Source organism: Caloenas nicobarica, chromosome 6 (assembly GCF_036013445.1).
Source record: "Caloenas nicobarica isolate bCalNic1 chromosome 6, bCalNic1.hap1, whole genome shotgun sequence".
NCBI lineage: Eukaryota > Metazoa > Chordata > Aves > Columbiformes > Columbidae > Caloenas > Caloenas nicobarica.
Window position 1 is genome coordinate 19426559 of NC_088250.1, and position 26762 is coordinate 19453320.

General features: G+C 38.6%; 1 protein-coding gene across 1 annotated transcript in view; it reads left to right on the forward strand.

The window, feature by feature from the left end:
- The first annotated feature begins 8102 nt into the window (after positions 1–8102).
- OLA1 (Obg like ATPase 1) overlaps positions 8103–26762 on the forward strand; it is a 101317-nt gene continuing 82657 nt past the window's right edge. Inside the window, exons 1-4 of the mRNA XM_065638246.1 lie at positions 8103–8184; positions 8463–8563; positions 10338–10481; positions 20403–20530. Of these exons, the coding sequence (XP_065494318.1) occupies positions 8463–8563; positions 10338–10481; positions 20403–20530 (373 nt within the window). The 5' untranslated portion in view covers positions 8103–8184. The remainder of the gene's footprint in view (positions 8185–8462; positions 8564–10337; positions 10482–20402; positions 20531–26762) is intronic.

Here is a 26762-nt window from a genome sequence, read left to right on the forward strand (position 1 = left end):
AAAAGTATCGTGGATGATTGCTGTGAAAATGGTTAACTTTATCTAAGATCCACCTGTGAAGTCATCCAGTGAAATAAGCAATGAACATATGAGCTCCTGTTTTTGTTCTAAAGTGTAGTGGCTATTGAGGCAAAATTCTTAATAAGTTATTTTTCTAATTTTTTACTGCAATTTTTTATACTGTGAATCTTTTTCTCTTCTGTGTGTTTTAATTACTGTTCTGCTTTGAAAACAAGACATGGCTTTGCTTGACTCTTTGCATAATGAAACCAAGACCTTCACTGTGAAGTTTCGTCCCCAAGTCTGCTGAGTTAGAGAAAACAACTTAGATACATTTGAAACCTTTTATAGCTTTTTGGCTGAAATACATATTGCAATTGATAGGGATAGTGGACAAATACTAGTTTTGCCAGTGCTTCTCTGAAACAAAGAATGATTAGGACTGCAACTTGCAAATTCAGACTGTGCAAGTATGTTTCCAATCTAAGGGTTAAGAAAAGAGGGGCAATCATGCAAATTATTCAATGATGGACTGAAACTTGCATTTGAGAAGCGACTTCATAACTTTCCCTGGTTAAAATGAAAAGAGAAATACCCTTACCTGGAAGACAAAAAATAGTAATATCGTTCTCAACCATCTACTTAGGAAAATCTGGCACAAATTGATATAAGCTGGTTATTGAAGCAGAGGTACCACTAAAACTGTGACTGATTCTATTAAGTCTTCTGCCACTTTATGCTGCAAAACAATCTCCATCTTCTTGTTAGAATGGTTGGACACAGCCCTGTAAGCGACTGTGTAGATTTATTCTGCAGAGGCTGTAAATGTTTCAGATGTGTCTGTCAGGCCATACACCAGTTATACTTCAGCATTAGCCAAAAATAATGACACTTCATTGTTACTGAACTAACATAACACAGCTATTCAAACTTGGCCACCTACTTACACATTCCAACCTACAAAACACTGTGAGGGAAGAAAATTGGAGTGGGATCCTCATTTGGCAGATACATATCATAAATTAGTGATCTTCCCAAGGCTTTGTACTGAAGCAGCAGCACAGCTACATAGCTGTCATTGAGGCACCAAGCTCACACCGTAAGGGAATGTAGTGAGAAGAAATCATTCATACAAACATTATTAAATAGTCATTGATTCTTTGGTAGATAAACTAGCTGGGATATATATGCATTCTCAGCTGTTTCGGGCTATATCAAGCACCCGTCACTGGAAGCTGCTGGAGTCGGGCCCCAAGCAATGTGCAAAGGCACCACAGTCCCTGCCTGGTTGCCAGCACCTCTGCAGGGCTGTGAATGGTGCTGGGAGAGAAGGTCTTGCTGGGGGCTGTCTGTCTGTGCTGGAGAGCCACGTTCACGCTCGGGTGTGAGGCTGTAGATGTGCCTTCCCCAGATCTGCCACCTGCTGCCTTGGCTGCCTGGCTCGACCACAGACCTGCTTTGTCACTGTGGGCTTTTCTGGTAATTCCTGGACTTCTGGCCGATCCTGGTTACCGGTACCAAACCTGCTTTGCTTGTCTTGCTCTGGTGCTGTGGGGCTGCTGGTGCCATTGGCCTTGCTGCATGGTGAGCCTAGCATGGCTGGTGGGAAGCGACTGTGTCTCCAGCCCCTGGGTGTGAGCCAGAGCCACCAACAGGCATATTTCACTCCCTTGGAGAACTCCAAGGAATGTAGAGACTTGTAATTCAAATGGAAGAGAACAGGGCAAATAAGTGCCAGGTTTTCTCTAATTAAGACTAAAAGACTCATTTATTTTTGTGGGAAAGACTGTAGCCAATTGTAAATATCATTACCAATGTTTTTTGAAACAATGGTTTACTTCTGCAAGCCACTCCAGAACTTTGAGACAGTCCTTTGAGCTTTCCATCTGTCCTCAAAAACGAAGCATTAATGGATATCATTTAACAGAGGATGAAAAAAAAAAAGTAGTGCTAAATGTTAATGTCATTGACATACTTGGTTAGTGTTTTGTAATTAACTTTTTCCCCCCTTTGCAATCATTAAAGGACTTTGTGGACTAAGTTACTGTGTCACTGCTATCAAAAAAGGTAGGAAATATTTTATCATCTTATTCCTATTTTGACCCCAATTTATATTACAGCATATTAAAGCTTTCCATTGTTTAAATCAGTGAACTGACATTATTCATTGAGATTTTAACTCTAAATGTTTTCATACTTTTGGTTTCCATCACATATTTTATATAGCTGAAACATAACTAATTAGTACTGAAGTACATCTTTCCATTATCATATTTTGGGCATATTTTTTTAAAGCATTTATTCCGATTACTTGTTTGTTATGATACACTGCTTCAAATTAGAGCCTTGACTTATTAAAATAAGGATTCTGAAATCTATTAATACATCCTGCCTGTAAAAGGCCTAACAAGTATCCTGTTATTTCCAAAACACAGTGGTATTGCTGTAAACATCACAAAGTGATTATATTTTCACCATTTCCTTCAAAGATGCACAGTGCTAATACATATTCCTCAACTTCAATATCATTTTGGAACTGCTATCTTGAGAAGTAGATAATATTAGAAAGAAGACAAATTATTAATGCAGAGTGGCATAGTCATAAATAGGCTACAAAATATACTTTTAAAATCACACTTTTACAAACATGGCACAGACTCTGCTGTAGCATTGTATGCTCTAAAAGCTGCAGATATATTTTAGAAAACACTGATGAAGCCATTACTGCTCCATCCATTTGTTCATAGTATATATCATTATTCAAGAAATTTAAGAACTGTAATGATGGAAAATCACACAGGAAGAAAAGAAAAGGAACATGGACTTTGTCAGAAACAAGGGCTACATTTTTATTCAAGAGGTCCATAATGATGGAAAATCACAGTGAAAGGCAGAGACGAAACAGGGATCCCATAAAGGCCTGACACACCACAGTGACACAAGTAGTAGAACAGTCATAGCAAGTGGATAAAAATAAAGAAAACAAAATTAACTAGAGAAGAGCTGGACTCGGGAATGAAGCACAAACCAGAAACAAATCACAGCAAATGCTGAAGATTAATTTCGAAGAATCTGCTGAGAATGAGTGGAGAGACAAGTTGCATCAATATTAATGAACCTGAAATAGAACTCCAAATGACCACGAGTACAAAATGGCACACAAAGCATTTTCTTTTAAATAGGCTGGAGATTGGATCACGAGACCTTCAGAAAAATGAACAGAATTCACAAAGGATGTTATTATGGGAAATGGGATAAACAATCACAACATAAATCTTAAAAAAGAACTATAAAAATATTAATTGCCAGCACATACATTTATTTTAAATCAATGGTTTATAGATGAGATATGCAGGAAAGTAAGAGAAGAGTATTTTCTGCTCTCCAGTGATCTATAAATGTCTTAAAGGGATCTTGTATATATCCAGGTACCAGTCTTTGCTTTTATTTTTATTTTTTTAAGCAGTCTAAGAGAATTAGGCACCTCAAATCCATAGTAATATATTCCACTTTAAGTTCTTATAATGTGCAAGGAAATATTATTGCCCACCTTGACATGAAAAAAGAATAAATACATGTTATATGCAGGTTGGCAGTCAGAACTCTGTGCAGGCAGGAAATAAGCCTTTCTTCCCAAATTACTTAAGCTGCCCCCTCATATTAGACAGCTGTGACTACAGGTTACGGAGCTTTCAGAGATTCTTGGATTCTTGACATTAAAAATTTCTGCCCCACCAGCTGACAACTGTATTCACTTCTCGTCAGATAGCCTATGGTTAGAAACAAGGGGTCACACTTTAAAAACCTGATTTCTAAAAAAGACTAACACAAATGTGTAATTTCTCAGATGATGTTGTCAGGAGTCCTGTAAATTGTCACTAGCGTGTCAAACATTGCAAGATCTCCCTTAGCAAGAAAGCAGAGCAAGTGAGTACCTTTTCTGATAAAGATCGCTCTTCCCTATGAAGATTGCTTGTGACAGGCAAAATTTCAGTGTCACAGAGATGCAATCAATTAATCTGTTTCACTTATGTAACAAATTAAACTATTAAAGGTTTTGCATCAACAAGACAGAAGACCAGCCGCATGTTTTTCCTTCCTCTCATCGCAGGTCCCTGGTGTTTTGTCAGTGCCTTCCTACAGCTTCTCAGCAGTGGTCTTCTCTTTTCCACCTCAAGGTTCTCATTGTGCTGGCTGTAAATGTGCTAACTTTTCTTTTACATTGTAGTAAAGATGTAATGATCTAAGTAAAGCTATTGAGAGGAATAGAAATATTGTGTAAGCCAAAGTTTTGGTTTAAAAAGGGACTAGGATATAAAACATTGGCATAAATGTATACAAGGACGTAGATTACATTTGGCAGGAGAGTAGTTATTTGTGGGAGGCCACATTCTTGTGGTTCTTCAGGGGGCCAGGTATAAGGTAGTGACAGCCTATCGTTAAACTGTGGCTGAAAATCCCTGTGCAGAATTCATTTGGGTTCTAAAATCCATATTAGCAAAATCTGTATCCAAGCACCTGTGTTGTTAAGTCATACTTTGGTTGTACCCACAAAAATATTAGGATTGTGAGAGAACAGGACTTCTGTGACTGTGTGGTTTTTTTTTAACATGGTGATAGTAAACTTTACCACCTGATAAATAATTTCTCAGTGTTTGGTAGCAAGATTTCGCTGTCTTTCCAGCGCTCCTCTGCAGAGGGGTTCTCAGGCTGTTGATAGGTCAGTAAGCATTTCAGGTGCACCCCGTTCTGTCCTGCTGTCTGCATCCTCCATCCCAGCAATGGCCAGGGCAGGACAGTGAGCGCTTCTTATTACTGATGCAAACATAATTCTCATTTTGGGAAAACAGGGCATGGGATACAATGGGAAGGCGACTATTAAAGGTTGGTTTTTACTCTGCTGCATTGGCATCTTAACAACTGTTGCCAGATGATGCTTGCAAGGCAACTGTGGTTGTTGCTGACCTGGAGAGATGAAGACTGTTAGTATTGCTGAAATGGCTGTAGTTTATGCTGGCACCACCAATAGTGTGCATATAGAAGTTGTTTCCTAAGTTACAGCATGGCAAATCCTGCATTTACAAATCAGAGTACTGCACAGTTTGCTATAGAAAGTTAGAAACAACTTTAAGTAAATTTTGGGGAAAACATTGGTGTTGAGTGAAGATTTGCTGAGCTGCTAAGATTTTCCAAGTGGAATTATGAAGTTACAAATTCGCCGGGTTCCTACTTTACTAGATGCACAGGTATAGCCCAAACTTAGAGAAAGAAATCTCCCTGCTTGTGGATTACAGCAGCTCCTTCCGTGTTCAATGATACCGTTCAAACCACAAGAAGTATTTTGCACTCATGGTCCTTTCTCAAACCAAACCCAAACTCTACAGAACCCTACCAAACAAAACATTCAAAAATTACAGCACAGAGCACAGTTCAGGTGGGTGATGAGTACCTTCAAACTTCACAGAACTCAATGAAAACCGTTTAGTTTAGAGCGTGCCCTTGAGTAGTGCTTGGTTTTAGTGCTGAGTGTGTTTATTCCTGGGAGGCAGGGGTTCCCCAAGGGGCAGGGCCCAGGGCAGCTGGGGAGCACTGGTGTGCAAGGGCAGGCCTGTGCTCCTCACCCCCTGGGTCGCGCTGGCATTACCTGGTCACAGCAAGGATCAGGGGCTTGGTGTTTATTCCTTCAGTTCTGCAAAACCACTTATTTCTGCAGTTAACGGTGACTTTGCAGTAAATATATGTTCTGGGAAGCAAAAAGCAAAGAGCATGCTGGTGGCACAAACCACAAGGTGTTTGTTTTATTACTCTCCCTTAAACATTGTTTTTAATCAGGCAGAGCTGCTCCAGGGCTGTGTGAGTTCTGCGCGTGTTCCAGCTGTACAATGAGCTGCGTTCGTGCAGCGCCTCAGTGTTGGAGAGTTGACATTGAGATGACTGCTCTCTAGATGGTTTTTTCCATTAAACTTTTAAACCATATTTTGGATGTAATACGGTTAAGATTATTATGGTTTAAACTATGTATGCCAGTTTAAAACGAGGTTTTCACCATTATGACATATTTGGTTAGAAACATTCAACCAAGTGAGGCAAACCATGACTCTAAAAGCAACTTGAAATCAAAAGCACGTGAGATGAAAGTGTTAACATTGTCAAAAGATATCTAGCTGAAGGAATCAAATGCTTTAAGGTCATGTATTAGTGAAGTGGCCATGCTAACAGTAAATTAGATATGGAGACTAATAAGAGGAGGCATTATTACAGTGCATTATATGAAGTGCATAAATTTAAAAATACATTCAAACTTGAAAATTTTTGTACACGCAGCACTGACTTTTGTACCATATGTAGACACACCAAAGTACAGCAACAAAAGTAGTCAGGATCTTAACAGCTTCTTTTTCTCTTCCAGAGTTAGCTTTTTTTGCCAGATAGCTAAAATCAGAAATGCATCTATTGTAGACTCTATTATGTATATACACACACACACACACACACTTTTACTTAATGTAGCAAACTCCTTATGCCTGTATTATACTTATGAACTAGTGAGAAAAAAAAAGTTACATTTAACTGGTTGCTAGGTAAACAACAACTTTCTGGTCACCGACAAATATTTTAAGATGACAGTCAAAATGTTTATCTTCTGAGAGCTATCATGCCTACACTAAAAAGATGGACAACAAAATTGTCTGACAAAATGTTAGGATGATGAGAAAATTTAATAAATGGAAAAGCTCCCCAAAGGCAGCCTTTCAGAAAGTTTGTGGTCTTATGGATAGAGCCAAACAAATTCATCCCTTACTGTTGCTGTGAAATAGTCTTGTGTAATCCTGCTTGTAGGACAAGTGGATAACTCTTGAACTTAGAAGGGTGGAAATCTAAGACGTGTTTATTTCACTCCTGAAAAGGAAACTAATTTTGGTTCCTGAAGTTTGTTATTTAGGGACATGAAAGATGCAGGGGCTGCTCTGCAGTTATTTATAAGTATTTTTGGTTAATTTCAATATTTCTGAATGTTTGCTGTAGTAACCAATTAGCTTCACTCAACAGCTAAGTAACTATATTTAACATGAGTTATCTGGTTGATACAATTTATTTTTTTTCCTCCTATAGTATTAGATTTTAAGACAGTAGGACCACATAAACATGTTACCGGCAGGAACTGACTATTATTATCACTATACTAATAGAAAAGCTGTGAACAGATACGGCTTCTTTTCCTCAACCATGTTGTTGCAAAAATATGTCACTGAAAAAAAAAAAAAGTTTTAAGAGCCATTTTTTTGGTGCAATTCCAAATTAGGCTTAGTAAAAGTGTCCTTAGAATTTTTTTTTTTTTTTAGTGTTCAAGTCCTATTCCTTTTATTGTGACAGATACAATGTATAATGACAATACTCTCACCTTGACTCCGTCACTCTGGTGTTTTTAAAGTTTTGAGAATTTCATCTTATGGACTTAAAATAGGACATGGTGTAAGAACAGTTTTTACTGCCTTCTCTCCTTCAATTTTCTTAGCAGGCAAACACTTGATGGTGTCTGCCTTTAATGGTTCACAGAAGCACAGTCTGAGTTGTGGAAAACGTCTTTAAATTCTTTTAAGAGTCCTGGTCTGACTTCTGTAATATTCGACGATTAATTTTTCACGGATTCTAAATCTCTCATCTTTTCTTATTGGAATCTCTATTTTATTCCCAGACCTACCCTCTCAAAAGGGTGATGGCTTTGTTATTTATTAAATCGCCACATGATTTGTTATAAATAAATCCCGATGGGTTTGCAAGGGGCTCCTCGTGAGCACACGCCATCTTTACGAATCCAGATAAGCACGCACAGCAATCCAGCGGAGTGCCCCGCCGCGGCGCTCCGGTGGATCCAAAGAGCAGACGGATGCCCAGGGCACGTCTCTGGGCAGCGGGTATCGCAGCTTCCCGGTGCTTCCCGCCCCGGTGCAGGGCTGTAGTGTCGGGAAGCAGAAGGCCGGGGAGCCGGCCCGGCCGGGCGGCGCTGCAGGGACGCGGCGCCGCGGAGGGTTCCGACCTTTCACCCGCGCGGCGCTGCCGGCCAATGGGCGGGCTCGGCCCCGCCTGTTCCGCCGGCGTGTCCCGCGTGCGAGGGGCCGCTCGCGCTTCTTCCTGCTCTCCGCGGGGCCGCGCAGCCCCGTTCCGCCCGCGGGCCGCGCTGAGGTGGGCCGGGCCGGGACCCCGCTGCCCCGCCGCTCGCCGGGCCGGGCCGGGCCGGGCTGGGGCGGGGCGGGGCGGGGGGCAGCCTCCAGGGCAGGGCTGAGGGGCCGCCAGCGCTCTCGTCGGGGCCTGGGAGCCGCGGCGCCTCCGGCGGGGCGGGTGTTTCTCCTCGGCCTGTTCGGAGGCGGAGGCCCTGGCTCGGCCGCCGCGCTCTGCCGGGAGGAGACGGGGCGGAGGGTGAGCGGCGGGGCCTTGAGCGTGCCCTGCTTCTGTGCTTGCAGATGCCCCCGAAAAAGGGAGGCGACGGCGTGAAGTCGCACCCGATCATCGGCAGGTTCGGGACGTCCCTGAAGATCGGGATCGTCGGGCTGCCGAACGTGGGGTAGGTGGCCGGGGAGCGGGGCGGGAGCGCCCGGCGGGCCGGGGCTCCCCGCTCTCCCGGAGTTTGCCGCTGCTCCCGGCACAGTGGCCCCACACGGTTTCTGGGTGCCTGTAGATGCGTGTAGAGCCGAGAGATACAGTCCAAGTCTTTTCGCTCAGTGGTAGACTTAACGTCTTTAGCTTGTACTGCTTATACGTGAAGCGACGTGAAACACTGAGGTAGCATGAGGCTGATACGTACGAGTCTGGACAAGATAATGATGAAGAATTAAAAGATAACAAAGTCTTAGCAATTGCTGAGTTTTGTAAAATACTGCTTCTTTTGCATTTCCTTACTTCCAGTCTTGTGCGTGTGTAATGCACGTTTTATGCAAGTGCATATGCACACAAATTATTATTATTTTTTTTTTGAGAGAGGGTGATGTGCACAGGAAGAGGTTAATTGTACCATAAGTGTCATTAGCACTGAAGAGGACTTTCATTCTTGAAACTTCTTCAGAGTTTGGAATGAAAAAAGTTGTGTAAGTTACAGTTTGGGAGAGATGATGGAAGATGAATTGTTTTTCTGTCACATTTCTCATCTGTAGTTCTTATGGCTTCTCAAAGGAGCTGTGCTTAAGGAACTTACAAAGGACAATTACCTCTGTGAAACTGTTGATATTAGTTTATGTGTATCATGTTTACTAAAATAAGTTCTTAGCATTCTCAAACTGTAAATCTTTAAAAAATTAGAGGAAAAGTCTTTGAGCACATCTTTGAGCTGTAAGTATGGCTTTCTTGTATTTTATATATATATATATATTTTTTTTTTTTTGGGTGTAGGTAAGTTGCACACCAGAAAGAAACTAATTAGCAGTAACATTGTATAACATGTCAATGGGGAAAAAAATGCAGTTGTTATAATGTAACATTCAAAGAAAATGGTGACTGACCTTTCAGAACATTGGCTGTATGCAGCGCAGCTTTCAGGTTTTTTTTTTCCCAGTGTCTGAGAAGATATGTGAAACTAAAAAACCAAAAAATCCCAATGCAGAGTATTTATGATAGGAGACTAAGGAGCTAGTTAAGAGCTTTCTCTTAGCAATAACTCAAGAATTGTTCTCTTCTGGTTTAATAAATGCCAACTAACAAAATAATCCACTACTTGTTTTAAGTAAAAATGTTATTTTTTTTTCCTGATATCACTTGCAGTTTTTTTCCAGTGATATTTAACAAGGATGAAAAATGTTTGCTAAGATAGAACTGTATCTTCATATCCACAAAAGGTTACTTGTAATTGATTGACTAATGTGGTCTCATTTCTGTGACCTTTTTTTTTTTTTCTCTTTTGATTGTTGACTTCTATTGCTTAGATACTGAAATTGTGTTTATACATAAATAAATCTGAAGACACAATACAATTGTGGAAAGAGCAGGTGAGTCTTGGCAAAACTAGTTCACTCAGAATAAGTTTCAAGCATCCTCAATGGTTTCTCACTTTGTGCTTGAGGAAAATGAGTAGTGGCCAGTAGAGCTGTGCTTTGCTTTTGGCTTAAAATTTCTTTGCTAACTGACATGTGCAATATAGTCACTTAGGGAAAATTCAAGGGCAGAGAAGAGAGGTAACCTGTATGCATATTTCAAAGTGTCTTCTACTAGAATCAGGGCAGTGATCGCTGTTCTTGGAGAGGGAAAGTTCAGTATTGCCTTGGGTTGGAATAAGATGTGTTTCTGTTCAGCCTTTTTAAATGCTTCTAATTTGAACTTCTTTAAAAACATCTGTATTTCATTTATAGGAAGTCCACATTTTTCAATGTGTTAACAAAGAGTCAAGCGGCAGCAGAAAACTTTCCTTTCTGTACTATTGATCCAAATGAGAGTCGAGTACCTGTGCCAGATGACAGATTTGACTTCCTATGCCAGTACCACAAGCCTCCAAGGTAACTCAACTTCTTAATATTTTTCTTCAGTTAAGCAACTGAAATAGTGTTACTGAGCCCAAAGTTTTCATAGAAGTTTAATGCAAGTGTAATGTCTTTAAATTTCTACTGACATCTGTTTTGGAATGTTAAATCTTATATGTACCTGGATTATAGATTTTTTTCACCCCCCAGTATGACCTTTGTGGTATGAGAAATCTAGGAGCTGCCAGTCATTGCTCAGCACTGTTTGGTGCTCAGTGTTCCTGTCTTTGAAGGTAGTGTCTCTCAAGTGACTTGGAGGATCTTCTGAAGAGATTTAGAAAATGAACAGTAGTGGACATACCTAACGTGCCATGAGGTTGCTCATTTGTAAAATTTCCATCCTGTTTTTTCTATCATGCAGAATATCATGTGTGCTGTAGGTAGCCAACCAAATTTCTATCTATGTACCTGTGTCCTCAGTCTTTTGACAATAAGCTTTATGGGCAGCCTTTTTACCCTAACTTTTTCTCTCCTTTTTATGGGCCTTGCTACTTATTACCTGGTATATTCAGGGATCTTCCTACAATGCGTCTCTTCTACTTGTTTCCTTATTAATTTTGTCACATCAACATTTTTTGCTATTGACTGTTTCTGTAACCTGTTCTGTATGTTCAGTGTGGGAACTGGGTTTTTGCTTGAACAGCAAAACTTAAGGTGCTTTCAGAAAGTGGAAATGTAAATAGATGCTTGTGACTTGTTAATTTCAGTTTGCAGTTACTTGCAGAGATATGTTGAGTAAAGTGAGTGTACATAAACCATAGGACAAATTAGCACGCATGTCTCTGCTTTTATTGAACACTTGGGCCTCAGTTTTAGAGCAGGATCACACAGTTTAAAAAGATTGATTAGTCACTGCTCAAAAATCCATTGGTTAACTTAATTTTCAAGTCCAAACAAGTTGCTTCCATCCATAACTCCTGTGCACTTTTTGGATACTGAAAAATACATTAATATGGAGCTATTTGTTTAGGTGGACTATTATAACAGGTTGTCTTGTTTTTCCTTCTCAAACGAGTATTAAGCATACTTGTTACTGTATGGATCATAAACCAAAACTTGCTGAATTTGAGACAAAACGTTCTGGCTGTTGATTGTACAAAGGTAATGGTGTGGCTTTTAAGTTTTGTCAACAAATTTGTTCTAAATTGTAGTGTTATTGCTGTTTTGGCCACATCACTAATTTTTTTTTTCCTCACTTAGCTATGAGCGGCTACTTCTAAATTAATAGTCAAAGTGACAAAGAGATTATTACCTCACCGCTCATCCCACCTTTGGCCATCTATCCTTACAAGGAGCGCTCAGATTGTAAATACCTGTATGTGTGTTCTTTGACTTGCAAACTTTCTCTGGAAAAAAAAAATCATCCTTAAATATGAATGAAAATAGTATATTTACTGAATCTATATGCAGTAAATATACTGAATTGGATAATAAGCTGGATATAAATAGTCAGTTTTCGTTTGATTTTTTTTTTTAACTTTTTTTTAAAGAGAGTATTTGTTACCTGAAATCAATGCATGTGGGATTAGTGGGTAGTTATAGCTCCTGAGTTCACTTATGCTGCTTTTAAGATTTTAATATTTCACTATAACAGTAATAAAGCAGTGATAATTAGTGATAATTCAGTAGCACAGTAAACTGAGGCAACTCTTCTTGGGCTGTTTGTGCTAGTCTGTCTGAGACTAACTCAGGAAAAAGAGGCTGTGGTCATGAAGATCCACGACTGAATTGTAATTTAAATTCCTTAATTTCTCTTGTATAGTCTTGATTTTGTTCTTCATCTTTATGTAATACGTTCTGTGTTAATTTTCTACTTGTTTGGATTAGGAGGCATAATCAATCTGTGTACGCATAATGTTTTATAAACATTGAGTTCTCTTTAAATTAAGACTCTTGTCTAGCCCCAAGATTTTGTCTTTTAAAATCTAAAGCATTCAGGTTTTTATTTCCCATGTGTTATACTTAGTCATGACATAGCTGCAGTCATTGTTGGGAGGTGGGGAAAAGAAAAGGGGACTCTGTCTTAAAATAATGTAGGACAGGCCAAAGGGATCTTGTCTTCATGCCTGCTGTTGGGAAGGGACGAGCGGGACTGGGCCGGGCTGGCCCTCACCCTGTGTCACACTGAACTGAGATTCCTGCTGCTACAGAGAGACAGACTCTATTGCCAGGAGTGTTGCTAGTGTGGGTGTGTGGCTGTTCTGCCCTGGGAGGAAGAGTTGGGCTCTTCAGGTACTGTCTGTTGCTTGAAGATCCATTCCTATTGCCAAAAGAGGAAAGAGTCAGCTTGGATGGGACTGACGTGCGGTTACTTACTAGCCCATGCTGAAAACTGACTGGTATTACTTAATTGGATATGTAAATGTAAGTGAAATAATGTAGGCAATAATTTAGAGACTATTATGTAAAGGTAAATCTGTACATAATAGATTAAGGTATGCTGCCAGAACTTACGACCTGTGCTTTTCTGCTTTCTGCAGCAGTGGATGATGTATATGACTGTTTACAATAATTAACTTCAGTGATAGAGACTGTTCACAGAAGGTGGGCTCCAAGAGCTTCCAGTAAAAACTGCTGTGTTGCTGTCAAAAGAATTAGATGAGGAAACTTCCTTGAACTTTAATGTTACCTGTTGCTCACTTTCTGGTGCAAATGGAATTGTGGATATTTAAAAAAGAAGAGACCTTAATATAATAAAAATAATTCTGGATTCTTGTTATTTTAAGGCCTCAGTTTATATTCTGTTACTAACTTACCTATCTAAACTACTTATTTGTTTTAAATTTTATACAGTACTCAGTGAAAACTCATATTTGTCACATTGAGCCAACATGCAGCTTTTTCAGAAAGGAAAGACTGTTGGCTTTTTATTTGGTTGTCCTCCTACCCCTGTTCCCTCAATACGGGTATTTTCAGGCAAGGTTTGACAGACTAATGATTGAATTAGTTCCAGTTTAGTAATTGGAAAGAGAATATTTTCCTTGGACTGATTCACTTCAGCAGGAACTAAAGCAGAGGGGTGTCTTTTTTCTCCCCCCCCCAATCTATGAATCTTAAGCAGGTAGCAGAGGATGAGATCTGCTAATTATAAAATGGAAAAGAGATGTTCTTCATCTCAGCAGGTAGCTTTTGCCTTGAAAATTGGGTCTTGGAAGCCAGAAACAGTTGATCTATTAACCGCAGTTAATATTTTAATGGGAAATTTTGTGATTAGAAGTGATGGGTTTCTTACACAAGAAAAGAACTCTGTGTGTAGCACATCTAAAGAAATTTTAGTGGCTTAATAAAAGCTTTAATAAAGCTATTCTCATGCATTTTTTGTTCTAAAATTGTTTAAGATGCTGCTTAATCACCTTAAGCTTAAAAATATTTTTTAGTATAAGTATGTCAAACTGATGTCATTTGGACAAGTGATTTGTGTTGTAACTCACAAATGTCTTGAGAGCCTCTGAGTGTTTATGTACCCTCCAGGATTACCCTGTATGGGCCTGCCCACTGCCACAGCTGTAGTGTACTCAGCTTGACCAGGAGGTGAGTGGTGACATAGGATTCAAACCTCAGAATGATTTTTGGGTGAGGGAGTGGAGGAAACTGCTATCTCCTTTTTTAATTTTGTACGCCAAATAATCTCCTTGCTGCAATTATTTGCATTCTTTCTTCTTTATTTTAAGCTATATGATTAACTAGAAAAAATTCTCAGGTAGAAGCAATGTAAGGCTAAGATACGTTTTAACTGTAAATAGTTAGAACTGAAGGACTGTATTGGCTGATAGTAATCAATGCTTGTGAAAACATTAATCAAAAAAGTGATTTTAAAGTCTGTGTTTCTGCTTCCTCTTCTGGTTAAAATAGAAAGAGATTATAAGCAGGAATGAGTAAAATGTAAGTAGTTTGGTTCATCCTTTCTTAAGTTATCAGTCTTCATTTAATTCCTTGTTTGTTTGCACCTGTAAGCAGGTGTATTGCCTTGCACATGTTGGTTCACAAATCACAATTCTTATTGCAACCGCAAACATTTCTATTTAACTTAGACTGATTTTAATCTATCTTGAATGTCCTTTTCAAACTTAAAGTTTGAAGCAATTCTGGTTATCTTGCAGGAGGTTCATATGTGAAGCACAACTACCCCTCTTCAGCTGTAGCACTGTCCAGTGTACTTTGGGAACTCAGTCCTTTTTGTCAGCAAATTGCTTTAGTTTGTTCTGTTGCATTGTAGATTGTTAAAATTCATGCATTCAGATTTTTAGTGCTGAAGTGGTGTTTACCAAACTAAATCTGAGTAACTTCAATTGTTGTCTAGGTTGTGAAAGTCCTGTGGAATATTAACTCTTGGACTTATTGTAGGATAGCATACTCAGATACTTGATAAAGTTTTGACATCAAAATTGTGTAATCCCTTGGTAGAGAGTACTACTTAGAAGCCATATCAGCAGTGGGACTTTATGAATGACATCATGTGGGACTTCAGCTAAATTTAAAAAGAGCATTTATGTAAATGAAAACCACTTGTAATTCTGGAGTGAAACACAAATAACTTACCTGAATGTAACTCTGGCATATCAACATCTGTTGGAGAATCCCATTTTTTTTCAGAAAAAAACCTGAAAATTGGCAAGTATATCCTGTTGTTAATCTGCTGTTAATCTGCTTCTTCCTTTGGTGTTACTGCTTTTCAGTTAATTCTAAGCCTGTGTAAATCAGCTTGGGTGTGATGCTTGCTCTAGCATTGCAAATTAATAATTTGCCAGGAGTGAATGAAAGACCTTAAGTAGTGGTGACTTGAGCCATCTTTTCTGCCTGGTGGGAGAAAGCAAAATTTAATTAATTGTATTTTGTTGGTCTAATAACTTACTGAATAGTTTCATGTCGCTGCCATTTGATATACATGGGACACTGAGTATGTGTCTTAATCCACATTGAATTTTTTACGTTTTTGTAATACACGTAAGTGAAATTTAATTAGTAGGTTTTTCACTTCTGGTTCATATGCTATTAGGTTCAAGTCTTGTTTCTCAGTACTGTGTATAAAATGCTATTAATTAAATTATTCTTGCATAGAAATGACCCGGGTTCATCTGCAGTACCTAGTTCTTCAGAAGCAGATTCCTTTAATTACCCTGTGAGGTATTTTGCTTACATTGGTCAAAATTGCTTTCAAGATTGACTGCAGAAGCTGTAATAGGGAGTACAGTCTCCTGGAAGAGGGAGGGACTGTGAACTGTTCTTTTTGGAACATGAGCCAAAAATAGCTGTGAAGGCAGAGTTGAATGGCTTTCTAAGAACTTGTCACAATATACATGTTCTCCGTCTATGTTGCTACTTATATTTCATGTCATTTATGAACTCTTAATGGATGATTCCTACTTAAGTTATGTGAACTTTTGGGAAGGAAGAAGAGTTTTCCTTTTCTAACAGATTTCAGATAACAGCCTTTAAAGGCAGAAGAGCCTGTGCTGGAACCAGGAGATGAGTAAGACGTTTGGCTGTACTGAAAAGGGATGCTGAACATTTTACCCTAATACTGAAGATCTGGTCTGTTTGGTATGTGGGGCTGGAATCTGATAGAGTTTGAGTTGACAGAGTTTCTTAAACTATACAAGAAATGAATAAAAAGTGAGTGTGTTATGAGAATCATCAACCAGGCTTACTGGAAAATTGCTGCATTTTGAACTTTGTTGAAGCTGTCATGTGGCTTTCCAGGGTCTCCTTGTGAGTGTGAGATTTCAGTAAACTATAGTAAATGCTACAGAGGAATTATCAGGGTGTAGTTTCCATTGGAGAAGAGAGATTGTGGAATCCTGGAAGAATAAAAACGCAGGGAGAGAAACAGCATTTTTGTTATGATGTTTCAATCTAAGTCAAAGTGTCAGGTGTGTACTGCCTGTGAGGTTTCTCAACTAAATAATTACTTGCGGAAATTAGAGAAATAAATATATTCCTCTTCCCCTCAGAATTTTGGGAAAACAAATGGCAGGTACCCATGTGTGTGCATTTTAAAAGGAAAAAGGTAACTGGTTGCATTGTACTATTCAGTACTACTGTACTGAACAAACAGGCCAGTTAAAGCAACTCCTCTTGCCTGTTTAAATAGCTGTTATGGATAGAAGTTTGAAACAAAGTTGATGAGAAATAGGCCTCCTCCCCTGCAAAATGCGTAGCCCTATGGATGCATAAATCTCTTGTTCCTGAGTAAATATCCTAACCACTGGGTTACAAAATTGTAGTTTCTTTGGCCCAGTGAGTCTCTTGCTCTTTGTTGCACAGTAGCTCATACAGGGAAGGTAGTATGCTAACAGAAAAACACTGCGCTGTATTTCTAAGTGAGGTAAAAAGTCCTTGCTCAAGGATTATACCTACACTTAAAATATAGAGATACTTTTGGATTTGGTAGTCTGTTTCATATTACAAATTCGTGTGACATGCTTTATGGTAGATTGGTGTTGCACTGATTTGTACAAATGATCAGTTGATGCCACCTGTTCCTGATGATCATTTGAAGCTCAGTGACATTATGCTAATGCTGTCTAACGAATCTTAAGAAATGGAAATTAATCTCTTTGGGGGCGAGGGGGGGGAAGGAGGAACAATCCAGTTAAGTCTTCTACATTTAAAAGAACTAAAATACACTCGATATATGGTACTTTCCCCCCATTCTTTGCAATGTTTTCAGTTTAGTTTCATAATGTTTACTCTTTGTCCTTGAGGGCATAGGCAAGGGTGACTAGTTTGTGCCTTTTTCTGCTTTTCTCTGTATTCATTTTTCTATGGTGAAATAGAGATTTAGGCTTAGGAAAGGAGCTGCCAAGAATGGAGATGGTTTTATTTTGCTTGGAACGTTAGCGTTGTGGTACCCAAGGTGAAGGTGAGAAAACATCCTGGATACTCATCTTCAAAGGCCTCTTGCTCATATTGGTCTATTGTGAAATAACTGTGCTGGGGTTTTCTTTCCATTGTCTGGCAAATGAGGTTGATTCTGGTGATAGTGGTCCATCTGCATATGAAGGTCTCTGTCTTGCTCTAATGTGGCATCTTTGTAGTGAAAGCATGAGTTCTTCAGATGGCTGGCCAGGAAGTTAATCCTACCAGAATGATGAGAGGGGAACACAGAAGGGGAACATTTCTAACACCACCTTTTGTTTTTCTTAAAACACAGTTTAAAATGACAATGGAGAAGTGCTTTAAAGAGTGGGTTTTTTCTACCTTGCTGTTGACTTAGTTATGTGTCAAAAAGCAAGGAATCATAACAATTCTGACTAGGAAGTTGCTGCTATTTCTTCTGAGGTATGTATTAGCTCTGTGGTTCTGTCAGGCAAAAAGAGTTTTTGGGTTAATGCATTAATGGAGTTACTGGTTTCTGTTTTCAGAATGTGCATCACTCTTGGTAGTGTGTTAAGCTTAAGGGTTTGCTGTTTCTATCTCAGTTTATATACTGTTTGAGTTTGTTGTAGTTAAACAAAACAAAATGAGTTTGCTAAGAAAACCAGAGTGGGACAAAAATGTGACATTTTCAAAGTTAATTTACTTCAGAATGTATTTAAATTCATGTTCTTTCTTTTGCATTCAACAGCATTAACTTGCAGTACACAACACCTGTCTTCCCAAGGGTGGGCCCTTCTTTTCATGGGCCTAATGAAATTTAAAGCTAAAAGTCAACACATTGTGTACTTGAATTGAAGTAACTCATGCTATGTCATAAATATTTTCTTGCATATTTTTTTAAACTCTCACTTTTGGGTACTGTGTTCTATTTGTGCTTGTTTCTAAGTGCATAACCAAGGTACTAATGACATGAAATGCATCATTACGTTCCTAATTCATTACACCTGACAGGTTTAGTGATACTTTGAACTTCACATTGGTAAAGAAAAAGATTTTGTCCAGATCTTATCTTGTGAAATTAGTTTACTTGAAAGAAATTGTTTTTCTTGGGAAGTGTTAGAGGAAGATCAAAACCAAAAGCAGGATAAAATATTTTGCTTTTAGATCACCACGCTTTCAGAAATATTGATGTTGCATACTAGGACAGACTCTAACAGATCTTATCTTCCCAAATTAGCGAGTTCATTTCAAGTGAGGCAGGGCATCTGCTAATATTAAACTATGTGTTGTGTTATTTTTAGTCAAACAGAAGTGGGATAGCACTAAAAAAAAAAAAGGTTGGAAATTTGTTTTGTTCTACCTCAGCCCATTGCTCTGAGCAGACACAGTGATCCCTATATTTCTATAACTGCAGTGTTTTCTGTCTGGGCCATCACTGCCACCCCAGGCATCAGGATAGGAAGAGAAGGGTGGTTTTCTGGTGCTAGTGGAGTTTTCTGCTGTTACAGATTTGATAACAGTTATGCTGTCAAATATTTCAATACTCAAAAACCCAAATATGTTTATCATCAAGCTGTCACACTAATAACAATAAAGCTCAGTTTGGGCTGTGGATGATAAAGACCCTGGAAATGTAATGCTATTTAGAGAAGGTTTCTGCATAGGGCTGGCTAGGAGGTCACTGGCTGGGTCATCCCTAGCACTCATTCACACCTATGTGCTTGCTTCTGTCTGTGAGCAGCACTGCAATGGTAGGTCTTTGGATAAGACATCTTAAGGTAGACTGCAGAATTTGTATCTTTAGATTTGAATCTCATATTGAAGAATACTCAACATAAAAGAAAACTTCATCACTTCACAAATTGCCACTGTACGGTCATGCAGACTTTGTAGCATAAGTCATACCCTTCTCATCCTTGTTATTAAAACTAGGGATTTGGGTGTTTTCCATTATACTACTGTCAGTAAAATAGTCAGCTGTTGTATTACTCTTAGCATACTGCTAATGAAATTGAATGGTGATAATTTAAAGTGTTTGGAAATTAAGTAATGTTTGAGTTTATTTCGAAGCCATCATGTTGGAGATCTTGATGACCGATATGCAGTTTGTGGTCTTGCAAGTGAGGAATTTGCAGCATTTCAATGTGGTTCTGTCTCTGCCACTGTTCATCATGGTGTTGTTGTTTGCATAGACCATATGAGAGTGCTTTTAGTCAACACCTACCACAAAGTTTTAGTTGTTTTTTCCCTGACTCAGCTGGATTTTGAGAAGTAATTTGGTTTAGAATATACCTGAAAAGATTAATGCCCATGAAGTTATTTGCTCATTTTAAACCATCTTGAGAATCTGCAGAAGATAAAAGGCTTGCAGATTGTAAATTGCCATATGCATTTCTCATAGCTCTAAAAGCTTTTTTCCCATTTTTTTGAAAGCTAATTAGAACTTCATGGCAATTCTGTTGTTGCTATCTAAAATGTCAAGTAGGTACATCTGCTAACCCGTTGTTGTTAACTATGATGGAAAACATCACAATTGTCTACATTATAATGCCACCTTCACCTTAACTTTTGCTTTCTTTCAAATTGTTTGCATAACTCTGATCACTGCTAGTTTTAATCACCACTGTATTAAAAAAATGCACTTGTCTTCTGAGAAAGCTGCTTAATGAACTAAGCAGTAACCTTAGAGGTGTGTGACAGCAGAGTGCAATGGCCATTTGTGTGTCTTATCTCTTTGGTACCATGAAAACTGCTCACTACAGATGCCTGACTTCATGACTCAGTGTTCCAGACCTGGTTGATTATTTGTATAGTTATCAGTATGATTCCACACATAGAAACTAGTTTATTTTACATTAATAATGACAGAGAAATTAAAAGTGGTTGATGTTTTACATGAGAGGGGGGGACTATTTTCTTTTATACACTACACATTAAATAAGGAAGAAAGCTACTGTCATGTATAACTTGTTCTAGAAAAAAAGAAATGTTGGGATTTTCATGTTCTGAATTTAATTCCGTGCCAAAAGTTTTGGCTAATATGCTTCAGTAATGAAACTTTCAACTTTTATATTTCAGCAAAATTCCAGCCTTTCTGAATGTGGTGGATATTGCTGGCCTTGTGAAAGGAGCCCACACTGGCCAAGGCTTAGGAAATTCCTTCTTGTCTCATATTAATGCCTGTGATGGGATCTTTCATCTGATGCGTATGTAAACTTATTTATATGTTCTCTCTATAGCTTAAAGACTGCATTGTTTTACTCTAATTAAGAACTGTGGAACAAATATCCATTACAATTTTAACTTTTACTATTCAATTCAAAGTCATCAGGCTTTGAGTTTTTCCAATCAAGAAAATCCCCATCCTCTGTTATATAACAGGTATGTCTGTCTTCATTGTGCTGAAGACTTGAAAGGCAACTGGGATTTTGGAAGTCTGCAGTAATGGTTTGTTGTTTTCTTTTGCCAGCAGTGCATGGCAGTTGATGTGTTTAGTTTTATAGAGTGAATGAAATGTGATAATAAAAGGCTGAAATGGAAGTAGAAAATGAAAATACGGAATTAGTAGCAGACTCTGGGATTCTGTTCCTCACAGGGCAAGCCGCGCTTCTTTCCTTTTCCTGATTTCTGTGTGATTTGTACTGAGTCTTGAGAACACCCCTCGCCCCCAACCTCTGTGAATTCTGAACATTTCTCAAATCAATGGCTTTGATTCTTCTTTCATCACCTGTTACCACAATACAGAACTGGCCTTCAGAGTCACATTAACAGCACTTACAAACTTGCCACTCAAAAGCTTATTGAAAGCGTATGTTGTTTGCAATACACTTTGACTCTTGAAAAAGGGTTCTGGTCTGAAAAGATTGAGCATAACAATGTTTGTGCAGATTTGAGGAAACTGGACACCTCTTGGCTGGCCATTATTATACAGTAAGTGATGAAACAATAGAACAAAATAAAAAATATAAATACTTTTAATTTCGTGATTGGAGAAAAATTTTTTTTGTGGACAGGGTGTTTCTAAAACAAAACTCAAATGCACAGAAAATTACTATCTTTTAGTACTGATTTAGATGCTTAGAACCCTTGTTCCCATGAGCTTGTTTTTTGAAGCGTGTTTATACAGACCAGAGAACTGTTGTGCCTCTACAGTCTGTGTACTTGGTGAATACATAAGTGTGCTACCTCAGCCAAATGCAATTTATTATGCATCAAGAATACTTAGATCCTGACTTGGTTGAAAACAGAGTACCTCCACTCCGTACCAAGTGAGACAGACTTTGTGGGGAAAGCTATTGTGTTCCTAGGCTTATACTGTTGAAAAACAGGACATGCTTTTGGGAACATTGGCCTTTTTTAAGGTATTCTAGTACCTGGAAGCCATTTAGAACTGTCTGTGTGTGTGTGTGTAGCATTACTTCTCCTTTGAAAACTTGACCTTATTTATATTTTATATCTAGTACTACTATTATCTGTTAATGTTGTTTGACGCATGCTTTCAGTAGAATAGAAAACTATGGGCTATTGATTGTAGCTAAGCAGTTAATAAATAGTATTTAAAATGAACACATTTTGAAAAGACAAGGCCAGATCCTTACTGGCTAGAGTGAAGTAAGTCTTTTGAACTTGTGCATCATTTTAGGATCTAGTTCAATGTGTGAAGGCTGTGCTAATACATAGATGTATTTCAAATATTTGTAACTACCCAAGAACCATTGCTACGGTGTCCCTAGAAAAAAAGAGGGGGGATTAGCTTTTCCAAATCCATTGCTATCCTGGGATTGTAATTAGGGTTTTACCTGGTGTCAATTGAGCACAAGTGATAAACTCTCTGTACTTGCTCTGTTTTGATACGTGTATCATAAATGCTTATTAAGGAACAGATTGATACAGTAGCCAGTGGAGAAGGTGCTTTTTAATCTATATGTTGAATAATCTTAAACATTTGTTTTAGGTAGCTATTATAAGGGTTAACACCATTTGTATTAATATTTTTCTTTGGGGATTGAAGGAGGAATGGGACTGTTGTGGGTATTTACGCCATTTGGATACTTATTATACTTTGTACTAACATCTGTTTCTTCTAATCTAGTCTTGCATTTACTTGTTATGTTTCATTTTCTTTCAAGGATTCTGAAATGTAATGATTGCAAAGTGCTGTTTTTCTTCTTTGGGAGCAAAAAAAGATAACGAAATAACTTTTTAAAATGCACTTTTTTCCTTTTTCTTTTTAAGATCTTAACCCTGCCTCTTATGCTGCTCTTGCTAGATGTTTTAGCTAAAATGCAAACTAGTGATGAACTGAAGTAGAAATTCTGTGTGTTGATTGCCCAGTAAACACAAAGATCTTTCAAAATATTACTTAGGGCTAATAGTAATAAAAACCTAATGCAAAATTTTGTGGTTGAGAGATGTAAACCTACTTTTTTTTTCCCCTGCAAAGTGCATATTAGTTCTACTTTCTTTTCCCCACAGTACTGTAAAAATGAAGATTTGGCACTAAAAGCAGGCAATAGCCCTCTAGTAAATTAAAGAAATCTATTGCTGACACAGTACAAACTCTAGTTAAAACTATAACTCACTGGAGTTTTCAACATACCATGCCAACTTATGTTATAAAAATGTATAAGCCTTTTTAATATGTGGTAATGTTTTTACACCCACCCACCTGTCAAAATTATTTCCAATCTAAAAATCCCTTTTTATGAGCCCGTGGCATACCTGGAGTTTGCATGGTTTCTGTCAGATTATAGGAGGTACCTAAACTGTTTTTGTAAATCCTTAAACCTTCCGGATCCTGAGGGAATGAAGCTGCTTTGTTGCCCTTCAGCAGGGCTTGGTCCAAGTTCTCAATGAGCTGTGTGTCTCTAGGAAGCAGCGCCCTGTGGCTGGCCGGCGGTGCTCAACCTGGCGGGCGGGCACTGCATGCCTGTACTCGCACAGAAGCTGGCTGGAAAATAACCCAGATGGGTTGCTCCCACAGAAGGGGAGCAGGGAGTGCACTGGAAGATGGAGCTTTGTATGCCAGCAGGCTGGAGAGGAGGTGTTGCTGAAGATTAAGAGAAGATGAGAATGATAAAATATTCTTGAGAAGAGATACACTAGGAAGTGATCTGGGGACCATGCTTTTTCAAAGCATGAAAACATTAGCATTTGTTTTCACTCAGGTTTTGAGTTGATCTGGAACAAATTTTCACCTTGGAGCACTGAAACTGCTGCTCTTTGTCTTTGCTCTTGTGTGCACTGCTGCTGCCCATGCTAATGGCTGGCAGGTGAAGCAGAGCCAGTCAGAGAAGTGGCCTTTTCTTATTTCTGGATGCCAGGCAGAATGTCAGCAGCTGGTCACCGTGGGGTTTGTGCGGGAGACTTCAAGGTCTGTGTGCCTGAGTATGTTGAAGAAAGGCTTGTTAGGCTTTGATTTAGCTTGGTTCACCTGGTATTTTTGCAAAAAGCAGTTTGAGAATTAAGTCACTCAAGTTGTATTAATTAAGGTAATGATAGGCAAGGAAGTGGCTAGCTAGGAATGGAGAGCTTTCGTTGACAAGGGTGAGCCAAACTTTGGGAGTCTAACTGAAGGTATTTTGCAGTCCTAGGCTAGAGGTTTTGATCCTGTTCTCTTAATTCATTGAGAATGTGTTGAACTGTGTTTCCTTTAGGATGAAAGGTTTGTCTGTGGGGTTTTTTTTAGCTGCCATAACAGAATTCACTGTTGTTACCTCTTTGCATTATGAGGTGATTTTTGAAGAAGATTGTTGCCTATCAGTTTATCCACTGCAGGGCACACAGGTGAGCTGCAGCTGTAGCACTCTCAAAGTAGTTATAATTACATTTCTTTTGGAACTGTGGAAGTTCTGTGTGGTGTTTATCTAGGCTATTTCTTGCATGGTATAAAGCTGAGGAGAAACAAGATTTATTTCTGTCTGGCTAATTCTCTACTTTCCTTACTTCATTTAAAAAAGGAGAGTACCCCCACATTTAAATGGTTGTGGGTTTCCAACCCTCAAATTTCCATATTGTATATACACTGTTACTTTCCCTGGGAGACAGGGTGTTCATTAAATCAATGAAAACTTTTTTTTTATGTCTAAGGTGTATTTTAATATATCTAAAGAAGCAGCAACATGTGTGACAACAGCATGTGGTAGAGTAATAAGTAAAAGAGAGGTAAGTTTGTGTTGAGGACCACTGTATTTTTAGACATCATTAGTAACTGTATGAAGTAGATTCTCTGAGCTCGACAAACAAGGTGAATAAGTTTTTCCTGTAGAGAACAAAGCAATGCATTGTTGGGTTTTGATACTTGCTATAGAGTTTTTTCTGTTAAAGTGGGCAAACTGAAAGGGAACTACTGATATTTAAAATAAACTATTTGATCTGAATCTACTATTATTAAAAAAAAAATCGGAGGTTATCCCAGTTTCTTAGGGGTAGAGGTATATTTTATTTTTGTCCAAATCCAATTATGAAAACCTCAAACAGATATACTTGCTTACTTACTGGCTGAGTGAATGGGGAATTTAATTTTAAAACTTTTCTGTCCTGGGTAGTGGTGTCTACAACATTAGTACCATAGTAACCTGACACACGCTTTAAAGTAGTTACAGTATTGTTCGTCTTCCAAGTTTCACTGTTTAATTTGAAACATTTCTGACAGTTCTGTGTTTTGGGTGTATTACGGTTTTAACTGAGGCAACTGTTTTTTGTGGTGGCAGAAGGCAGGCTGTTTGAAGATTGTAATAGCGTTTCTTCCCAAGTTGCATGATTTTAACCACCCTTTCAACTTTTATGGCAGATCAGTCACAAGTACTTGTAGAAAATTACTTTCTTTGTATGGTGGACTAAAAATGGCAACCTTGTAACAAGTGTAAATTTACTCTTAAATAATGCTTCAGTCAAGAAAATGGTAGATGTCAGTATTTAGTCCCTGCTACAGCTCTGTCGAGTTTTTGAATGCACTGGATGTTAAGCAGCCAGAATCCTTAATGTTTTGAGTTTCTCTTCCCACTGATATGCTGCAGTCCTAGTTTTCTGGAAAATATGTTCCATGTTTTTCTCTTATTTTTAGTTTCTTTAATGAAATCCAGTCTTTCTCTTCAAAGTTACAGAAATTGGAAGGAAATTTGTCTATATAAGTACTTTGCTATCAAATACGCCTTTTTAATATTGATAAATAGAAAAACTTAGGGTTCAATGCCCAATGTTTGAAAGTAGGGCAGGCAACATTGGCTTTTGTGGAAGAAATGGAGAGCTCACCTGCATTCCATGGCCTGGTCTGCCAGTATGGCAGAGGAACGTGTGAGCTGCACGCAGTGACACGGTGCGGGGGGCACGGGCAGGGCTGGGCAGCGCCTGCTTTGCTCCTCTGCCTGGAAGTGCCCGGAGCCCACAGCAGAGGGGTTGTAGCTGCCTTTTGGGGGCAGGATAGGGAGTTTGGTCACTGATAATCCGTGAAATGTCATCCTTTGTGACAAGAGTGAAAGAACCGTGAAGCTAGGTAAACATCCCTTGCGGTCGTATAGAGATGACTGGTGTGACCAATGTGCATTTGTTCCTAAAAAGCTGGAATTGCTTCTATTCCAGTTTTATGGCTGTAATAACTGGAAATGTTCAGCATACCCTCTGGTTCTGCCTCCTTCAGGGTTTTAGGTAACTTCTAAACCAATTTGGCTTCATTTAAAGCTTGGACAGATATGAATCATGTGAGCTGAGTGTAGATTTTTCTTGCTTGAGATAAAGACTAATCAAAATTGAGTTTGACAATACCCATAATGATTTTTGCCCAGTGTTTAAAATCAAGTTGACTTGCCTTTATTTTTTATCTTCATGAGGGTTTTTAGGAATTTGCACTAATAGTGCCAGTGTTTTGATTTGCCTGTAAAAGTCAAACTAGTGATAACAAGGTTATTTAACTGAATAAGACCGACTGTTCTGACTTTATTTTTTTACTTTCTATAAAAATGTGTGTATTTTCTTTATAAAGATGCTAATCATTCTGTAGATTTTATATACTTGAGGCACGATGCTTTTTTGTTTTTTTTCATGTTGTCTAAGAAGAAATCACACCTGTTGATTGCTGCTCCTGGAAGCTGGCTGCTACAGAGAGGCAGCATATGATGTTATCGCTCAGCCGCACTCCGTGGCACTAGCATTTCAGTGAACAAAGCATGGGTCGCATCTCATCCCTTCAACATGTGCGTTCTGTGCACTGGGAATCAAAGTGGCTCTGTTTATGCAGCTGTAGCTTGGCTGTGTCACTGGTAATATCTGAAGCTATTTTTCCATCTATATAATGTGTCAAAATTCACCTTGAAATTATGTAAACATAATTGTCTTACAAAATTTTATCTTCAACATATTTTGACTCAATTTTTTGAAGATATTTTTGTTTTGTTTTATATTACTAAACGTAATTGCCATCTGTTAAAAGAGAGAAAAGTT